The sequence below is a fragment of the Acipenser ruthenus genome, chromosome 31, assembly GCF_902713425.1.
Source record: "Acipenser ruthenus chromosome 31, fAciRut3.2 maternal haplotype, whole genome shotgun sequence".
Lineage (NCBI taxonomy): Eukaryota > Metazoa > Chordata > Actinopteri > Acipenseriformes > Acipenseridae > Acipenser > Acipenser ruthenus.
The window spans coordinates 54,584-75,497 of record NC_081219.1 but is presented as its reverse complement, the minus strand read 5'-3'; the positions used below and the strand labels follow the sequence as shown (position 1 = coordinate 75,497).

The 20,914-nt window shown below is 39.8% G+C and overlaps 1 protein-coding gene across 1 annotated transcript in view; it reads left to right on the top strand.

Moving 5' to 3' along the window:
• Positions 1–19,310: 19,310 nt before the first annotated feature.
• LOC117396925 (hydroperoxide isomerase ALOXE3-like) overlaps positions 19,311–20,914 on the top strand; it is a 33,142-nt gene continuing 31,538 nt past the window's right edge. Inside the window, exon 1 of the mRNA XM_059005683.1 lies at positions 19,311–19,558. Coding sequence (XP_058861666.1) covers positions 19,406–19,558 — 153 coding nt within the window. The 5' untranslated portion in view covers positions 19,311–19,405. The remainder of the gene's footprint in view (positions 19,559–20,914) is intronic.

Genomic DNA, 20,914 nt, shown 5'->3' with positions numbered 1-20,914 from the left:
AGCAGCTGGTTTCGCTGTGATAACTGTGTTTTTAACAATGTGGGATGGCGAAACATTAAAAATGAATCTTTCCAACTTCCAGAACCACATTTAAACAGTCGAGAATAAAGGATATTTAACTGTTAACATGTGGCAATATATTTCTCAATAAACAAATCATAACCTTCCTGTGTTTCTTTTTACTAGAAGTAAGAACCCGTCCACGTTCTGCATGCCACTTATTTTAATTGAATTAAACCATAGAAATCGTGCTCTAAACTGTATTTGTAGTGGTGCTGTCTTCTCTGTCGTGTTCTTTTCTATTCACTCTGCCCTTTTATAACTGTAACAGCCCAGGCCAGTGAGGCACCATCATTTCCATTAGTAGGCTCATACTAGTACTGCATTTGGAATTTGAGGTTTTATTTTTGTATGGATTCACGTAGAAAGTGACATGTTATGTTTTTGGTAAGAGACATCCAGTCGTTAAGGAAGGCAGATTAACAAGGTAAGCTTATGTCTGTTTTAATGGATGTATAACTGTGCTTTTTGCCACGGCATGGCAAACTGCCATTTTCATTTTTAGCTCCCAGTAGAAAAGTGTTTTTCCACTGACCATTATTGATTGTTACATTTTGAGTTGAATATTTTGTAATTGACCGCAATGTAATGGGGGAGTTCCAAAATGTAAAAAAGAAATGCAAGACGTATATAAAAGGCAGGCAGGGAGGGATGCAAGACGTTTATAAAGGAGGGAGGGGGTGAAACTACCAAGAGATAAAACAATTCAAATAAAAACACAATCTAAACAAATCAGTTTACAGCGATATTGACTTCAATCTTTCTTTCACTCTGAAGAATTACTCACAGATAAAAGCAACGCAACTCGCTCCATTGCTAACAGGTTTATTACTCTGTATCCCCGTATTGCAATTTAAATAGCGCCCTTTTTAATGCAAACACATAAGATAATTAATACTTCAAGTTGTTTCTTTGTTAATTCTTCTATTTGTTAAGTTTAACAAGCCATGTGTATCCAGACAGGATATCTGTGTTTCACGAAATCAGCAATGTGTAGTGTAATGACTACATCCTCCTCACAGTGAGAAAAAAGTCACCAGTTTTCATTAAGGAATGTAGAGCTACAAAATATCTGAGCTCAATTTAATCCAGCCCATGGTTAAACTATGCTAATTACATCTTTAAAAGATCGGTGGAGAGAACAGAAATAAATGTAAAAATCTACCAACCCTATATTAATAATAACAGTTGCTACCAAATGCCAAGCAGTAGTGCACTGCCTTTAAAATTTGTAACTTTGTTTCCCAACACATCTCCGCAACGAATGTACGAAAGGCGGAACTTTCCCTATTAGCATGGGTGTGTGTAACATGTTTTGAAGTCTGATCTGTGTTACTTTAAAGACCAGCACAATTTATAATGTGTGAATATACCTATTTCAGTAGTTCGGGACACCAATCACAAAATGTTTTAGTACAAATATTTATTGTAGAGAATGCGGAGTATGCGATTTTACAGAAAAGTATGCTGTATATACACATTCATTTGGCATCAAACCTAACTTGGTTTGAGGGTTCGCTGCCTGGCCGACTGGACGAGGCTGAGACCCCCATTGATAAAACATAAAAACTGTTATTAAGAAAGGTGGAGATGGGGAGGTGGTGGGTTACGATGAAATCAAAACGCAACTGAGGGATAAGTGAAGAGGGTATTTATAGTGCTAACAATTTAAATTAGCTAATGTGTAAATTGAATGACTCATTTTGGTGATGCGGAGATTGGTGTCTGACCCTCCTCCCGAACTTTAATTATAAATTTCATTTCAGTAGTTCGGGACAAACACCAATCACAAAATGTTTTAGTACAAATATTTATTGTAGAGAATGCGGAGTATGCGATTTTACAGAAAAGTATGCTGTATATACACATTCATTTGGCATCAAACCTAACTTGGTTTGAGGGTTCGCTGCCTGGCCGACTGGACGAGGCTGAGACCCCCAAAAAGAACAAGCCGGTCTCAATGCCACAATTAGAATTGAATATAGCCCACTTGAAGGTTTAGCCAACCTTTAACAAATGATCATCAGCACACAGGAGAGGAAAACAAAACCCATTTTTGGGAAATAAACCTCTGGGAATCCATGGCTGATTCGATTGCCCTTCCTCCAGGCAGGCTACTAACATTTAAGAGCACATTTCTGTAAAAGCATTTTTAGGTTCCATAATATTTGTTATAATATAAACTTGGTAAGCACTGGAGGATCAACAACCTAACCGTTTGATAAGAGAGTCTGGAACTCCGTGGGAAAAAGCTGCTACGATTCTGAAGGAAGGACCGGAAAACTGCTCAGCTGCGAATCTGGGCCTCGAAATAAATCAGGTGAAAGAAGAACAAATGTTGGGTGACGATTGTTCAGTTTTCGTTAATAAACAGCGGGCCTGAAGGTGATGCGCCCTAAGAAAGATGGAGATGGACAAGAGAGAAAGGGGTCATATGGGCCAACATGGGAGTTTAATTTATAAACAAAATTGAAAAGCTTTCCCTAATCTTCCTGGTCCGTTTTACTTCTTTTGAGCAGGAAGGAAAGGGTATCAGATGAGGGGATTGCTAGGTCAGAGATTAAGGGGTGAATCTGGGGGTTGAATTTGAGAGCGATGTAGACTCCCAGCACCTTTGGGAACCCAAGAAGGCTAAGAGAAAGAGCTTTAAGGTTTTATCTAAAACAGGCAGGAGTAGCTGGAGCAGATGAGAGGCACCAAGTACGTTGATGGCAATAGGTAGGCAAGCAGGGGGAGAAAGAGATTCTGATAGTTGAAGCCCTTTCAGGATTAGTGAAATTTGTGAGTTGCAGAGTGTAGAGCTGGGACACCAAAATTGAGTTGAGTTTGTAGAAAAACTTGATGCCGGAAATTCAAATCTTATAGCTGTGTTCTTAAGGGACATAATATAGGATGACGCTACGGGCACTGAAAATGATGGAAAGGAATGTTGAATGCAAAGTGACATTTTAAAGCAATTCCAGGATGACCAGTACATTTGCAGTGAGCGGGGAGTGATGCTGAGAAGAGTTGTTTCTTGAGCCTGCAGAAATCAGGGAATGCAGCAGGTGGCTCACATGAATGTCAGGTCTGAAAAATTAGGAATCTGAGTTGGCAGGAGGTCGTCTTCGGGAGCTAATGCTCTGAATCTCTGCGTTTGGAAACAAGAAAGAGAATTGATTATATGCAGGTGGCCGAGAATGTGTTGAGCTCTGAAAATGAACTGATGAGTAACAGATAAACAGGTAATCCTTCTGAATATTCTCATTATAAGATGGGAGAATGAACGATCTTGTTAAAGATTTAGACTGTAGGTGAATTATGTGAGTGGAGAAGAATGGATTTTGAGCCCAGGAAGACCCCCAAAAGGAATGCGGCTACAGCAAATGGACACATTTTGCTCAATGACGAGGAGTGATCGGTTATATGAATAATGCTGAATTCGTTGGGCCATGGAGCAGAAAACCAATTTTCCCTTGTAGTATCCTCCAAAGCCAAGAGAGGGAGCTGCATCTTTGAACGGTTGAATGTCGTTGTCGTAAAAGAAAGTACTGCCATTCCTTTCTTTTAGTAGGAGCTCCCACAGGCGGAGTTCCTTGCAAAAAAAGGAACCAAACCACGAGTATGATGTCATTGAGGGAATCGACAGAAAGGATCAAATAGAGAGAAGGTAGGAGATAAAAGCTCGAGGATTTATCCTCATTGCGTACAAATTGCAAAGCATATGACATGGTTAATTTAAATTTCAGGAAAGCTTTTGACAAAGTCCCACATAAAAGATTAATTTCTCAAACTGAACGCAGTAGGGATTCGAGGAAATGCATGCACGTGGATTAGGGAGTAGTTAACATGTAGAAAACAGAAGGCCTCCAGAGTATGCAGTATTGTGGCCCTGACTGATATTCAAAGAAATGGGAACGGTTTTGAAAGTGTTTGAATAAACTGCCAATAAGCTGAAAGAAGAAAAGCATCTCACAGAAAAGAGACCACTATGGGGTCGTGCTGGACACCCATGGCGGCCAGGGAGGTCACTGCAGGGGCCTGCTGAATGTCTGCAGTGAGGGGAGGGTAACCTAAAAGGTTACATTTGGAAGACCGCAGAGGTAAGGAATAGAAGGGGACTGTGGGGCCCTGTTGAAGTTCGCAGCTGGTAGAAAACAGTTTGACAGAGAAGGGAGCACTATGGGGGCCTGCTGGACGCCATAGTGGCCAGCGAGGTCACTGCAGGGGCCTGCTGGACGCCTGCAGTGAGGAGAGGTAACCTGAAAGGTTATAGTTGGAGGTGAAGGGAGCACTATGGGGGCCTGCTGGACGCCCATAGTGGCCGGAAAGGTCACTGCAGGGGCCTGCTGGACGCCTGCAGTGAGGAGAGGTAACCTGAAAGGTTATAGTTGGAGGTGAAGGGAGCACTATGGGGGCCTGCTGGACGCCCATAGTGGCCAGCGAGGTCACTGCAGGGGCCTGCTGGACGCCTGCAGTGATGGGGGGTGGGGAACGCGGGAGCAGCCGCTCCCAACTTACTGATTAGAGGAGACATCAAAATGGAGCGAGGTAACCAGTGGTGTACTACAGGGATCAGTATTAGGTCCTCTGCTATTCCTAATCTACATACAGACATGCTCAAATTTGTTGGTACCCTTACAGCTCATTGAAATAATGCTTCATTCCTCCTGAAAAGTGATGAAATTAAAAGCTATTTTATCATGTATACTTGCATGCCTTATGTATGTCATAGAATAAAGCAAAGAAGCTGTGAAAAGAGATGAATTATTGCTTATTCTACAAAGATATTCTAAAATGGCCTGGACACATTTGTTGGTACCCCTTAGAAAAGATAATAAATAACTGGATTATAGTGATATTTCAAACGAATCAGTTTCTTTAATTAGTATCACACATGTCTCCAATCTTGTAATCAGTCATTCAGCCTATTTAAATGGAGAAAAGTAGTCACTGTGCTGTTTGGTATCATTGTGTGCACCACACTGAACATGGACCAGAGAAAGCAAAGGAGAGAGTTGTCTGAGGAGATCAGAAAGAAAATAATAGACAAGCATGGTAAAGGTAAAGGCTACAAGACCATCTCCAAGCAGCTTGATGTTCCTGTGACAACAGTTGCAAATATTATTAAGAAGTTTAAGGTCCATGGAACTGTAGCCAACCTCCCTGGGCGCTGCCGCAAGAGGAAAATCGACCCCAGATTGAACAGAAGGATAGTGCGAATGGTAGAAAAAGAACCAAGGATAACTGCCAAAGAGATACAAGCTGAACTCCAAGGTGAAGGTACGTCAGTTTCTGATCGCACCATCCGTCGCTTTTTGAGCGAAAGTGGGCTCCATGGAAGAAGACCCAGGAGGACTCCACTTTTGACAGAAAAACATAAAAAAGCCAGACTGGAATTTGCTAAAATGCATATTGACAAGCCACAATCCTTCTGGGAGAATGTCCTTTGGACAGATGAGTCAAAACTGGAGCTTTTTGGCAAGTCACATCAGCTCTATGTTCACAGACGAAAAAATGAAGCTTTCAAAGAAAAGAACACCATACCTACAGTGAAATATGGAGGAGGCTCGGTTATGTTTTGGGGCTGCTTTGCTGCGCCTGGTACAGGGTGCCTTGAATCTGTGCAGGGCACAATGAAATCTCAAGACTATCAAGGCATTCTGGAGCGAAACGTACTGCTCAGTGTCAGAAAGCTCTGTCTCAGTCGCAGGTCATGGGTCCTCCAACAGGATAATGACCCAAAACACACAGCTAAAAGCACCCAAGAATGGATAAGAACAAAACATTGGACTATTCTGAAGTGGCCTTCTATGAGTCTTGATCTGAATCCTATCGAACATCTATGGAAAGAGCTGACACTTGCAGTCTGGAGAAGGCACCCATCAAACCTGAGACAGCTGGAGCAGTTTGCTCAGGAAGAGTGGGCCAAACTACCTGTTAACAGGTGCAGAAGTCTCATTGAGAGCTACAGAAAACGTTTGATTGCAGTGATCGCCTCTAAAGGTTGTGCAACAAAATATTAGGTTAGCGGTCCCATCATTTTTGTCCATGCCATTTTCATTAGTTTTATTATTTACAAAATTATGTTGAATAAAAATCAAAAGCAAAGTCTGATTTCTATTAAATATGGAATAAACAATGGTGGATGCCAATTACTTTTGTCAGTTTCTTCAAGTTATTTCAGAGAAAATTGTGCATTCTTCGTTTTTTGTGGAGGGGTACCAACAAATTTGAGCACGTCTGTAATGATTTAGATTCTGGCATAGTAAGCAAACTTGTTAAATTTGCACACAACACAAAAATAGGTGGCGTGGCAAACACTGTTGCAGCAGCAAAGGTCATTCAAAATGATCTAGACAGCATTCAGAACTGGGCAAGCACATGGCAAATGACATTTAATAGAGAAGTGTAAAGTACTGCACACAGGCAAGAAAAATGTGCATTATAAATATCATATGGAAGATACTGAAATTGAAGGAATCTTTGAAAAAGACCTAGGAGTTTATGTTGACTTAGATATGTCTTCATCTAGACAATGTGGGGAAGCTGTAAAAAGGCCAACAAGATGCTCGGATATATTGTGAAAAGTTTTGAATTCAAAATCAAGGGAAGTAATGTTAAAAATGTACAATGCATTAGTAAGACCTCACCTAGAATATTGTGTTCAGTTCTGGTCACCTCGTTAAAAAAAAATATATTGCTGCTCTAGAAAGAGTGCAAAGAAGAGCGACCAGAATTGTCCCGGATTTAAAAGGCACGTCGTATGCAGACAGGCTAAAAGAAATGAAGCTATTCAGACTTGAACAAAGACTACGCGGTGATCTGACTCAAGCATTCAAAAATCTAAAAGGAATTGACAAAGTCAACCCAGGAGACTTTTTGAACCAGGACCAGGGGTCACAAATGGAAATTAGATAAAGGGGCATTCAGAACAGAACTTTTTTACACAGAGAATTGTGAGGGTCTGGAACTAACTTAGTAATGTTGAAGCCGACACCCTGGGATCCTTCAAGAAGCTGCTTGATGATACTCTGAGATCAATAAGCTACTAACAACCAAACGAGCAAGATGGGCTGAATGGCCTCCTCTTGTTTGCAAATCCTCCTATGCTCCCATGTAGTTTAAACGGCCTAGGAGGGACAGAAGATTGCGTTTAGTAGGAGGGGGACCGGACAGAAAAGTGGAAATATAAAAAATACAATCCCCTGAGGACAGGCTCAATGGGCATGATTTTAAATGTGTTTGATATATTGGCTTTAGCCAGTCATGCGTTTTTCCCAGCAATTTTGATTAAGAATATGGCGTGGTCGATTTGCATATTGCAGGGAGCAATCTTCGTGAGGGACTGTTGATGCTGGGTGTGATGGAGTTACGGTGAGCGGAAATGAAGGAAGTTACAGGCAGAATAGCACAGGTTCATTCAATGAAGTTATTACAAATCTGGCAAAACAATCTATGGATACAAATGCTCAAAACTGCCGATGAGCAGAAAGAAAAGCATTTCACAGAGAAAGAATCACTATGAGGGCCTGCTGGACGCCCATAGTGGCCAAAGAGGTCACTGCAGGGGCCTGCAGTGATGAGGGGGTGTAATCAGAAAGGTTACAGATGGATATTATACAACAGTGGCGGGTGTCGAAACCCCAGGATAGATCGCGGGAGCAGCTGCTCCTAACTGTAAAAACAATCTCTGGATACAAATGCTCAAAACTGCTGAAGCGCAGAAAGAAAAGGATTTCAGAGAAAGGATCACTATGAGGGCCTGCTGGATGCCCATAGTGGCCAAAGAGGTCACTGCAGGGGCCTGCTGGACGTCTGCAGTGAGGGGAGGTAACCTGAAAGGTTATAGTTGGAGCCAGAATGCTCAGGAACTTCTGAATGAGCCTTTGATTGACAGGTGCGATGGTCCTGCTTTCGGATTTTTCTGGTAGTAGACGCGCTTCGTGGGGATGCAGTCGGTGCGGGCGAGGTGTTTCAAGTCTGCTTATAATAAGCGGAATTGGGCTTGTTTCTTGAGAGTCGCGGGTTGGAATTTGTAGAAACACCCATACTGACATGGGTTGGGCTTGTTTTGTCGTGATCCTTGGCAACACTGGGTAAAGCAACGATCAGTGATGACGTCATAGCGCCTGCGACGGGAAGGATGAAATAAAGTAAACAAATTCTCCTTACGTGCTGTAGATTTGAATGGGATGTTGTTGCTATGAAGATAAAACTGGAGCCAGGAGATTGTCCAGTCTCTGATGTCAGGAGTTGCGGAGGAACGAGTGGCCAGGCAGGAGCCATGACAGACAGGAGAAGCAGACATCTGGGAAGAGAAGTTTGGAGTGGTAATACCGCCGACCGAAGTTGTCGTGGGGAGGGCTGTTTGAACTGGTTGCGTGGATCTCGGCTCCGCTGAAACGGAATAATTCAGAATACTGACCAGCATAATGCATGCATGTACGATGAAATCAAAACGCAATTGAGGGATAAGTGAAGAGGGTATTTATAGTGCTAACAATTTAAATTAGCTAATGCGTAAATTGAATGATTCAATTTGGTGATGCGGAGATTGGTGTCTGACCCTCCTCCCGAACTTTAATTATAAATTTCATTAAACATGTCGAACAGAATAAAAGCATTTTAGTGTCAAAGATTAATGTATTTTATTTGTATTTATTTAAAGACATCTTGTCTTGTTGCTTGAATCTTACATAAATATTTTTAGACACTGTGCCGCTGTGTCTTATTCCTTATGAAACTCGGTCTGTGCATATTTTGATGGTGAAATGCACACAAAATGACGATTTTGTATATATTGAAATATTGCCCGAAGCTGCCTCCCCCCCCTCCCCCCCCCCCCCCTTTCATTTTCCTCCCCCCTGGTTTGATATTCGTTCCCGCGTCTCTGTCACTGTGTGTTTAGACCATGACAAGTATGGTTTCTAACAAAGATGAGGATGCAATTAAAATAAAAGACTAAAATTGAGTCGTATTATAAGATATGCAAACAGTACTATTGAATAAGATAACAGTTAACACAGGAAATAATTATTGGCACACTTTTAAATTCTAAGGAAGTTACACGCTCACCAGTGCCATCAATCATTAATATAAACAAGCTTACCATTTTACTTTAAACATTACAAATACTTCTGTGCAGTAATAATAAAAAACTAAAAATAGTATTCATATTAGTTTATCTCCAAGTTAGTCTTTGTCATCTGGGTGGTATTGCAAACTCATTGACCCGATCTTTAGGGGTGATTTTTATCATTTTTCAGCATCTTTTGTATGGATGGCAGTGTGACGGGGTGCTGTGCTCAGAGGCAGAACGAGAGTCAGGAGCTAAATCAAAATGACACTGTTTAAACATTATTATTATTATTATTATTATTATTATTATTATTATTATTATTATTATTATTATTATTATTATTATTTATTTATTAGCAGACGCCCTTATTCAGGGCGACTTACAATCGTAAGCAAATACATGTTTTCATGTTTAAGTCTGCCCGAGCTGCCTCTCTCTCCTCTGTCCTAATTCTCCACGACCTCTCTGCTGCCTTTGACACTGTTGATCACTCTATTCTACTATCATCTGTCGCTGACCTGGGGATCTCTGGCACTGCTCTGGCCTGGTTCTCCTTCTACCTCTCCAACCGCACTTACCAGGTAACCTGGCATGGAGCAACCTCCACATCTCACCCTCTCTTAACAGGAGTCCCCCAAGGGTCAGTCTTGGGTCCTCTCCTGTTCTCTGTCTACACCCGCTCCCTGGGCCCCCTCATCGCATCCTATGGTTTCTCATACCATTTCTATGCTGATGATGCTCAGATTTTCCTCTCCTTCCCCACCTCTGACTCCACCATCTCCTCCCGTATCTCTACCTGTCTGTCTGCTATTTCCTCCTGGATGCACTCGCATCACCTCAAACTCAACCTCTCTAAATCTGACCTCCTTTTCTTTCCCTCCTCCTCCCCCTCCTCTGATCTATCTATCTCTGTTCCTCTGGAATCTACCACACTCTCACACTATCTTCCTCTGCTAAGAACCTCGGAGTCACCCTGGACCCCTGCCTCTCTTATTCCCAGCACATCTCCACTCTGGCACGCACTTGCCAATTCTTCCTGAGCAACATCCGAAGAATCCGACCCTTCCTCACCAACTACACTACCCAGCTCCTGGTCCAGGCCTTGGTACTGTCCCGCCTAGACTACTGCAACTCCCTCCTGACTGGCCTCCCTGCGTCCGCCACCCGTCCGCTCCAGCTCATCCAGAACTCTGCTGCCCGTCTGGCTACTCCACTACTCCGCTCACTCCACTGGCTCCCGATCACCACTCGCATCCAGTTCAAGACTCTTGTACTAGCCTACAGATGCCTTGACCAGACTGCACCCAGCTACCTCCAGACCCTCATCTCTCCCTACACCCCCGCTCGACCTCTCCGCTCCGCCTGCACTAGAAGACAGCCTCTACCTCCGCTACGCTCCCCTGCCTCCAGAGCCCGCTCCTTCTCCACCCTTGCTCCGCAGTGGTGGAATGACCTTCCCACAGATGTCAGGACTGCCCACAATCCGGCGCCTCCTTAAGACTCACCTCTTCAAACAGCACCCCTGTTTTTATCCTGGGACACTATCACCCTTCATTTAAATGTGCTTTTTTTGCTCTTATCTGCCCCCTATTTTACTGCATTTAATCATGTACTTAAGAATACTGTGTAGCAATTCCCATGCTACATAATGTGGGTGTAAGTCTCACCCACCTGTCCCTTTAATTAGGGTCAGTAGCCTGGCCAGGTTTAAACTTCATTTCCCTTAGTTCCTTGCAACCACCCTCTGTTCATCCTCTCTCCCCATTGGCTCATTCAGATTTCCACCCCTCCAATCTCAGAGCTCCTTAGTAGCCAGCACTTGTATTAAAGCTGGCTAATCAGGCCTGAGGGAGACTCCCTTTCTCACAGGAATCCATTAAATTATAGCATTTTCTCTACTTAAATTTCAGGGAATCCATTACCATCCTTAGATAATTCCAGTGCATCCGTTCATTTTCTTTTGTTGCTGCACTTTGTCTAAACTGCTCTTTTTGTTTTCACTGTTACTTGTTTAAGTTTAGCTGTTTTTCTAGGTCTGTTTAGTGTTTGTTGTTTTATGTGTGACAGCCTCCATTTTTTCCTGATCCTCCTGATTCACCATTCAACTCAACACTACAGGACAGTCTCAACAATTTCAACATACTCAATGTTTTCAACCTTCTACAATCACCATCATTTCGAGACACTTTGCTGGACTGCCTTATTTGTGGGTGAGATCATTTCTTTTTTGTTTGGATTTTTCTACTTTAATTTGATGCTTTGTTTCCTGTATTTTTTGTTATTTTGTTACTTTGTATGGTTTTCAATTACCCTGCTATTACTGGACTTGTTGGGCCTACCTGTCATTCTCCCACCATTGCCATAGAGACTGTTAAATGTAATTGTTTCCACAAGTCACTGTTTTTCATCTGTATCTATTTATTTATCCTTGGTCTTTATCTGTGTGTGTTGTGTTTGTGAGTGTGGGTTTATTGGAGACCCTCCGGACACTACATTCATTTCTACTTGGTGATAATGTTTAGCCTTCTGTTTGTCCCTACATACTCATCTGTACCAGCTTTATTCTTACCTGTTACCTGCAATTATTTGATTTCCTTTTTTATCATTATTCATTTCATTCATTTGTTCATTTTTTCATTTGTTGACATTATTGTTCACAATAATAAACCGATTGTTCATGAAATTGACACCTCTGACGTCCCTGCTTTTGCTGTCTGTCACTCTTACTGACTTATTTAGCTATAGGAATAGGGCCAGTAGTATCTCCTTAGGGAGGACAGTGCAACTGCTTCTCAGTTGTGCAGAGTGATCGTTACAACTGTAATCTGCCAAGTGTTTAACTTGTAGTACTTTGTATTTAATCATATCCTGATGTAACTATCACTATTATCTGCTGTATTATTGAATTGTATTTTGTCACACTTGTACTTTGCTTGAACAAAAGTTATTGTATTTATCTTGCTCTTATTGTATTACTTGTATTGTAACACTTGAAATGTATTTGCTTACGATTGTAAGTCGCCCTGGATAAGGGCGTCTGCTAAGAAATAAATAATAATAATAATAATGGCAGTGTGACGGGGTGGTGTGTGCTCAGAGGCAGAACGAGAGTCAGGAGCTAAATCAAAATGACACTGTTTAAACATGTTTTCATATGTATGGCAGTGTCACGGGGTGCTGTGCTCGGAGGCAGAACGAGAGTCGGGAGCTAAAGCAAAGTAATGCTTAGAAATAACAATTGCTACGCGTGCTAGTTTAAACTGACACAATACTTGTTGGGTTCCGTATTCTGTTTTGTCTGTTTGTTTTGGCCATCGTTGCGTTTGTTTTGTACAAGTGTTTTGTTTTTTTTAAACCTTTTATTTTGCAATAAACCGACGCAACAGCGCATTCACTCACAGTATTGTTGTCTGTCTACTTCCTTTCCTGACTTCACCATCAGCCATCCTGGTCACACAGTAAACAAGTACTGAGTAAAAAATTGCAGGTTTTAAACTTGTTTTACACCTTTGAAGCTGTTTAGTATTGACACAAAATATATTGCTTGTATCCTCAGTTGTAACCGGCTGGCCTTATTTAAGGTTACTATTGTATCAGTTCTGCATATATAAATTGATGCAATATTCAGAACAGTATTAAAGTATTTGAATGAAATATAAAAGTATGCTATGATGTATTTAAGTTTTGTTAAAATATAGGCCAGTTTTATATATAAAAAATACAATTAGTGGTGCCCCCCCCGCACACTTTTTTTTATTTATCCGTGACGGCACCTCTCGGTAACCCACTACATGAAGGACAGTAAGGCCATTGATAAAGCAAGCGCAAGCCTAGACTGATTGTTATGTACTTTTAAAGGTAATTTATGATTGCCTAAGTAAATATTCCGATCTGCCAAGCCCCTTCCATGGAACAAGGAAACAATCTTCTTCAAAAAACAATATTTGTCCATGAGAAGATTAGTTTTGCATTTAAAACTGTTTTTATGTTGTTAGAGTTTAAAAGAAACAGAGAGTGCCATATGCATAAAAGAAACAGAGAGTTCCATATGCATAAAAGAAACGGAGTGCCATATGCATAAAAGAAACGGAGTGCCATATGCATAAAAGAAACGGAGTGCCATATGCATAAAAGAAACGGAGTGCCATATGCATAAAAGAAACGGAGTGCCATATGCATAAAAGAAACGGAGAGTTCCATATGCATAAAAGAAACAGAGAGTGCCATATGCATAAAAGAAACAGAGCGTGCCATATGCATAAAAGAAACGGAGAGTTCCATATGCATAAAAGAAACAGAGTTCCATATGCATAAAAGAAACAGAGCGTGCCATATGCATAAAAGAAACGGAGTGCCATATGCATAAAAGAAACGGAGTGCCATATGCATAAAAGAAACGGAGTGCCATATGCATAAAAGAAACGGAGTGCCATATGCATAAAAGAAACAGAGAGTGCCATATGCATAAAAGAAACAGAGCGTACCATATGCAAAAAAGAATCAGAGTGCCATATACATAAAAGAAACGGAGAGTTCCATATGCATAAAATAAACAGAGAGTGCCATATGCATAAAAGAAACAGAGAGTGCCATATGCATAAAAGAAACGGAGTGCCATATGCATAAAAGAAACGGAGTGCCATATGCATAAAAGAAACGGAGTGCCATATGCATAAAAGAAACAGAGTGCCATATGCATAAAAGAAACGGAGTGCCATATGCATAAAAGAAACAGTGCCATATGCATAAAAGAAACGGAGAGTTCCATATGCATAAAAGAAACAGAGTTCCATATGCATAAAAGAAACAGAGAGTTCCATATGCATAAAAGAAACGGAGTGCCATATGCATAAAAGAAACAGAGAGTTCCATATGCATAAAAGAAACGGAGTGCCATATGCATAAAAGAAACAGAGTTCCATATGCATAAAAGAAAGAGAGTGCCATATCCATAAAAGAAACAGAGAGTGCCATATCCATAAAAGAAACAGTGTGCCATATGCATAAAAAATGACAGTATTTTCCAGCCAGTAAAAAAATAAAAAAAATACTGGGCCTGTAAAATAACCTGTCAGTCGTTTTATGCAGCTTTTCATCACTTTTATTTTTTTTCCAAATAGTTCATAAACCAATAGGCAAAAGTCAAAAGTTCACCATCAGCAGCATTCATTGTCTGTTTAGACAATGACAGTATGGCTTCTAACAAAGATGAGGATGCAACTGAGAGGATACGATAGCCTAAATGTACTCCCTAGAAATTTTTTTTAGTGAAGTATACTACAGGAGAACCTGTCATATCCGACTTAAGTGGTTTCAGGGGTCTATCGGGTCTGTGAAAATATTATATCTCAGAAGGAGTTGTTATCAGTGATGGACATAGTGATAGGCAACAGTAGGTATTGCTACCAAATAATTTCAGCTGCCTTCTTCCTTTCCTGACTTCACCATCAGCCATCCTGGTCACACAGTAAACAAGTACTGAGTAAAAAATTGCAGGTTTTAAACTTGTTTTACACCTTTGAAGCTGTTTAGTATTGACACAAAATATATTGCTTGTATCCTCAGTTGTAACCGGCTGGCCTTATTTAAGGTTACTATTGTATCAGTTCTGCATATATAAATTGATGCAATATTCAGAACAGTATTAAAGTATTTGAATGAAATAGAAAAGTATGCTATGATGTATTTAAGTTTTGTTAAAATATAGACCAGTTTTATATATAAAAAATACAATTAGTGGTGCCCCCCCCCCCCCCCCACTTTTTTTTATTTATCCGTGACGGCACCTCTCGGTAACCCACTACATGAAGGACAGTAAGGACATTGATAAAGCAAGCGCAAGCCTAGACTGATTGTTATGTACGTTTGAAGGTAATTTATGATTGCCTAAGTAAATATTCCAATCTGCCAAGCCCCTTCCATGGAACAAGGGAACAATCTTCAAAAAACAATATTTGTTCATGAGAAGATTAGTTTTGCATTTAAAACTGTTTTTATGCTGTTAGAGTTTAAAAGAAACAGAGAGTGCCATATGCATAAAAGAAACAGAGAGTGCCATATGCATAAAAGAAACAGAGAGTGCCATATGCATAAAAGAAACAGAGCGTGCCATATGCATAAAAGAAATGGAGTGCCATATGCATAAAAGAAACAGAGTGCCATATGCATAAAAGAAACAGAGCGTGCCATATGCAAAAAAGAAACAGAGTGCCATATACATAAAAGAAACGGAGAGTTCCATATGCATAAAAGAAACAGAGAGTGCCATATGCATAAAAGAAACAGAGTTCCATATGCATAAAAGAAAAGGAGTGCCATATGCATAAAAGAAACAGAGAGTTCCAAATGCATAAAAGAAATGGAGTGCCATATGCATAAAAGAAACAGAGAGTGCCATATGCATAAAAGAAACAGAGTGCCATATGCATAAAAGAAACAGTGCCATATGCATAAAAGAAACGGAGAGTTCCATATGCATAAAAGAAACAGAGTTCCATATGCATAAAAGAAACAGAGAGTTCCATATGCATAAAAGAAACAGAGAGTGCCATATCCATAAAAGAAACAGTGTGCCATATGCATAAAAAATGACAGTATTTTCCAGCCAGTAAAAAAATAAAAAAAATACTGGGCCTGTAAAATAACCTGTCAGTCGTTTTATGCAGCTTTTCATCACTTTTATTTTTTTTCCAAATAGTTCATAAACCAATAGGCAAAAGTCAAAAGTTCACCATCAGCAGCATTCATTGTCTGTTTAGACAATGACAGTATGGCTTCTAACAAAGATGAGGATGCAACTGAGAGGATACGATAGCCTAAATGTACTCCCTAGAAAATTTTTTCAGTGAAGTATACTACAGGAGAACCTGTCATATCCGACTTAAGTGGTTTCAGGGGTCTATCGGGTCTGTGAAAATATTATATCTCAGAAGGAGTTGTTATCAGTGATGGACATAGTGATAGGCAACAGTAGGCATTGCTACCAAATAATTTCAGCTGCCTACTTCCTTTCCTGACTTCACCATCAGCCATCCTGGTCACACAGTAAACAAGTACTGAGTAAAAAATTGCAGGTTTTAAACTTGTTTTACACCTTTGAAGCTGTTTAGTATTGACACAAAATATATTGCTTGTATCCTCAGTTGTAACCGGCTGGCCTTATTTAAGGTTACTATTGTATCAGTTCTGCATATATAAATTGATGCAATATTCAGAACAGTATTAAAGTATTTGAATGAAATAGAAAAGTATGCTATGATGTATTTAAGTTTTGTTAAAATATAGGCCAGTTTTATATATAAAAAATACAATTAGTGGTGCCCCCCCCCCCCACACTTTTTTTTATTTATCCGTGACGGCACCTCTCGGTAACCCACAACATAAAGGACAGTAAGGCCATTGATAAAGCAAGCGCAAGACTAGACTGATTGTTATGTACTTTTAAAGGTAATTTATGAGTGCCTAAGTAAATATTCCGATCTGCCAAGCCCCTTCCATGGAACAAGGAAACAATCTTCAAAAAACAATATTTGTCCATGAGAAGATTAGTTTTGCATTTAAAACTGTTTTTATGTTCTTAGAGTTAAAAAGAAACAGAGAGTGCCATATGTATAAAAGAAACAGAGAGTGCCATATGCATAAAAGAAACAGAGTTCCATATGCATAAAAGAAACAGAGCGTGCCATATGCATAAAAGAAACGGAGTGCCATATGCAAAAAAGAAACAGAGAGTGCCATATACATAAAAGAAACAGAGAGTGCCATATGCATAAAAGAAACAGAGAGTGCCATATGCATAAAAGAAACAGAGAGTGCCATATGCATAAAAGAAACAGAGCGTGCCATATGCATAAAAGAAACAGAGAGTTCCATATGCATAAAAGAAATGGAGTGCCATATGCATAATAGAAACAGAGAGTTCCATATGCATAAAAGAAACAGAGAGTTCCATATGCATAAAAGAAACGGAGTGCCATATGCATAAAAGAAACAGAGAGTTCCATATGCATAAAAGAAACAGTGTGCCATATGCATAAAAAATGACAGTATTTTCCAGCCAGTAAAAAAACTGGGCCTGTAAAATAACCTGTCAGTCGTTTTATGCAGCTTTTCATCACTTTTATTTTTTTTCCAAATAGTTCATAAACCAATAGGCAAAAGTCAAAAGTTCACCATCAGCAGCATTCATTGTCTGTTTAGACAATGACAGTATGGCTTCTAACAAAGATGAGGATGCAACTGAGAGGATACGATAGCCTAAATGTACTCCCTAGAAAATTTTTTCAGTGAAGTATACTACAGGAGAACCTGTCATATCCGACTTAAGTGGTTTCAGGGGTCTATCGGGTCTGTGAAAATATTATATCTCAGAAGGAGTTGTTATCAGTGATGGACATAGTGGTAGGCAACAGTAGGCATTGCTACCAAATAATTTCAGCTGCCTACCAGTTTCCTGGGGTATTAAAAATGTTTTGAACAGAGGGCACACACTTAAAGCATTTCAGAACCATTGCTCAGCTGCTTCTCTCGCTTCAGGTGCATTGCCAACCAGCCATGTCTTTATTAAATTATCTGCACCTACATGATTATTATTATTATTATTATTATTATTATTATTATTTATTTATTTTTTTTTTTTTTAATTTCTTAGCAGATGCCCTTACCCACGGCGACTTATAGTTGTATAGGAGGCTATGTGGTCCAGTGGTTAAAGAAAAGGGCTTGTAACCAGGAAGTCCAAATCCCACCTCAGCCACTGACTCATTGTGTGACCCTGAGCAAGTCACTTAACCTCCTTGTGCTCCGTCTTATGGGTGAGACGTAGTTGTAAGTGACTCTGCAGCTGATGCATAGTTCACACACCCTAGTCTCTGTAAGTTGCCTTGGATAAAGGCTAAATAAACAATTTTTTTTTTTATGCAAAATAAAATACATATCAAGAATTACAGTACAATAAAGAACAAGATGCAAAATACAATGACTTCAGTCATAATAAGAGCAAATACAAAACCCAATATGATTTGATATAAAGGCAGTTCAAGAGCAGATAACAGTATTGATAGTTACATCAGGGTTAGATACGAAATACAAAATACTACAGATTGTAACATAGGGAGCAGATAAGTACAAGTTAAAGTGCATTAAAGGCTATATTGTCCAGAAGAGAAGAGTTGAGTTTTACAGGTGTTGTCTGAAGAGATGTGTCTTGAGGAGGTGCTGGAAGGTGGTCAGGGAGAGGGCAGTCTGACATCCATAGGAAGGTCGTTCCACCACTGCAGGGTGATGGTGGAGAAGGAGCGAGCTCTGGAGTCAGGGGAGCGTAGAGGAGGTACTGCCAGTAGAGAGATTAAGTGGAGAGAGGTCACTCTCAAGTATTGGCATCTCTGGGTTTGTGAAACCAGCAGTTAAAGTTCACTTATTATTTGGTTTCAGGTGTAATCTGAATCTTAACTTCATTCAATTTGAGCAAAAAACCCAACACGTCCGTGGATCCCAGATTCCTGCCAGTTTTTAGCTTTTTTTACTTCTCCTCACTTTCATCTCTTTCAAGTGATGCATCCAGTAAAGGCTCTCCGCTTGGAGTGCAGGATGCACCCTATAGCCTACACAATTATTCAAGATAAAGAAAGTGACCTAACTCCGATAGATTCAGGTCACAAAGCCTTTGTGGATGCTAACAGATGTTACCTGAGCTGTGAAATGTCAATCATTCTTTACCTTGCGTGGCAATCATGAGACACCAGTCTAGTAACAAAGGCAACTTTTTGGACTTGCAAGATCTTCTTCTGAAATATGATACAGAGTTTAAGGAAAAAGAATGTACTCTGAAGAATAGACAGAAATATGTGGCTGGTCAATGACAAAATGAACACTGCCTTATTTCTGTGTCCAGATACATAAAAATACACCATTTTGTTTGCCTAAGTGGTCCTTGGACCCCTACATATAATTTGCCTACTTCAGATATTTAATTGCCTACCATTTCTGTGAACCCTATGTCCTTGTGGAAAGTTACTAAGAAGGAAATAAATTCCCTTATTGGCTATGATATTTGAAGGTCACCTGTGCATTAATCTCATCAAGCCACTCCTGTCTCGTTGAAACATGACATCACACAAATGGAGCCCTATTTAAGCAGCCTATTCACAAAGAAATTAAACTATTTTCTACAGCCTTAAGAGGTCTTGTCTGCTGAAAACAGTACTAACATTTATACATTTTCATTTTTCTTACTATTTTGTTTTTACTTTAGTCAGTTATATTTTAAGAAAAACAAACAACAAAATGGTAGTCTATACTTACACAGTTTCAGTGACTACAGGTGACATGTTTTTTGCTGGCACCTGTGATTCGGTATATATCACCTTGATTGGCACCAATAGCCAAAGTGACAAAAAGAGATTAGACAAACTGGGACCAGATTTTACTAGAGGAAGTGTAAGTATGATTTTACTGAAGGAAGTGTAAGTATGTTATTTAATAAAATGGCACCTTGTCTGTTAATAAAAATGAAACTGCTGATGGTGGGAAGCATGTCTGTAATATTCTTTTGATGTTCTTTGTATTATTTGATTGTATTTCTTAATACACATGTTGTTCTTGATATATTTCTATGGAGTGGACACCTAGGGCCTGGTTTTCCTAATTTGTTCATTGAAATCAGGGACGTAGGGTACATTGAGGCATCAGAGGCAGTACACATCAGCTAGGTACATCTTTGAAAGAAAAAAAAAAGTACACAAATATATCTAAAGATTTTTTTTTTTTTAATAATAATGTGACCATTTGAATTTTTAAGAGCGGCATAATCGACATGTTTTCATTTTATTATCATTTTTATTTGCCATTTTTTCGTAACATTATTGTGATCTCAGGCTGTATAGAAACTTGCCGCGCCACACAGACATGTTCGCTTCTCATTGGTCAGTTCCCTAGTAACGCTGCGTGTAGCTCCAGAATTGGATCAAGATTACAGATCAGTGGAATCTGATCCAGGTCCGTTTAGTAAAACACCTTCTTATGGTCCGACTCCAGTGAATTAGGATCTAAACCCATGTTTTGCTCTTGTTATTACAACCGGCCCCTGAAGCAGCAAATAGTTCAGTATAGTATTCAGTGGACGGTTCATTACTGTACACACTCAAAGATGAAACCAGACTATAACGCAGTTCTTTTAGAAGAAGCCAACTCTGGGTAAGAATGTTTAGTGATTGTATTCCTTATATTAATATTGTTTTTCTGCTGACAGTCTTGTGCAATGTGATGTTTAGCTGCAATACGTTTTAATAAATCAATGTTTCTTCTTGCACAATAGCAATGCCTTCCCCCTCCCCGATATAACGATTCACAGCTGTTAGGTTTTAGTACTTTTCATGCATTGAATTGGATGCTATGGGCTAGCAGAATTGGAGGTAATTGATTCTATCCATTCATTTACTGTTTGGCGATAGCAATTTAAAAAAAAAACATATATATTCCACATGTTTTCTTTTTGTGGATCGGTATTACGTTTGCAATTTTCCAGTCTGCCAGTATAACCCCTGTGTCAAGAGACTGTTGCATGATCTTGGTTAGTGGTTTGTAAATAACTTCAAAAATATGTTTGATTGGTGTCGCAGTGAACCAAGCGCATGTCTCTCAGTGAAGGTATAAACCCATGTACTTATTCACATTGCTTTGCAGTTTGCATTAATAGCCTCCAGGCTTTATAAGATGATAACTATCACCTTCGTAATATAAACAGGATATGCCGGGTTTTTTAGACAGAAATTTTTGCCTCAGTAAAAATCCAGT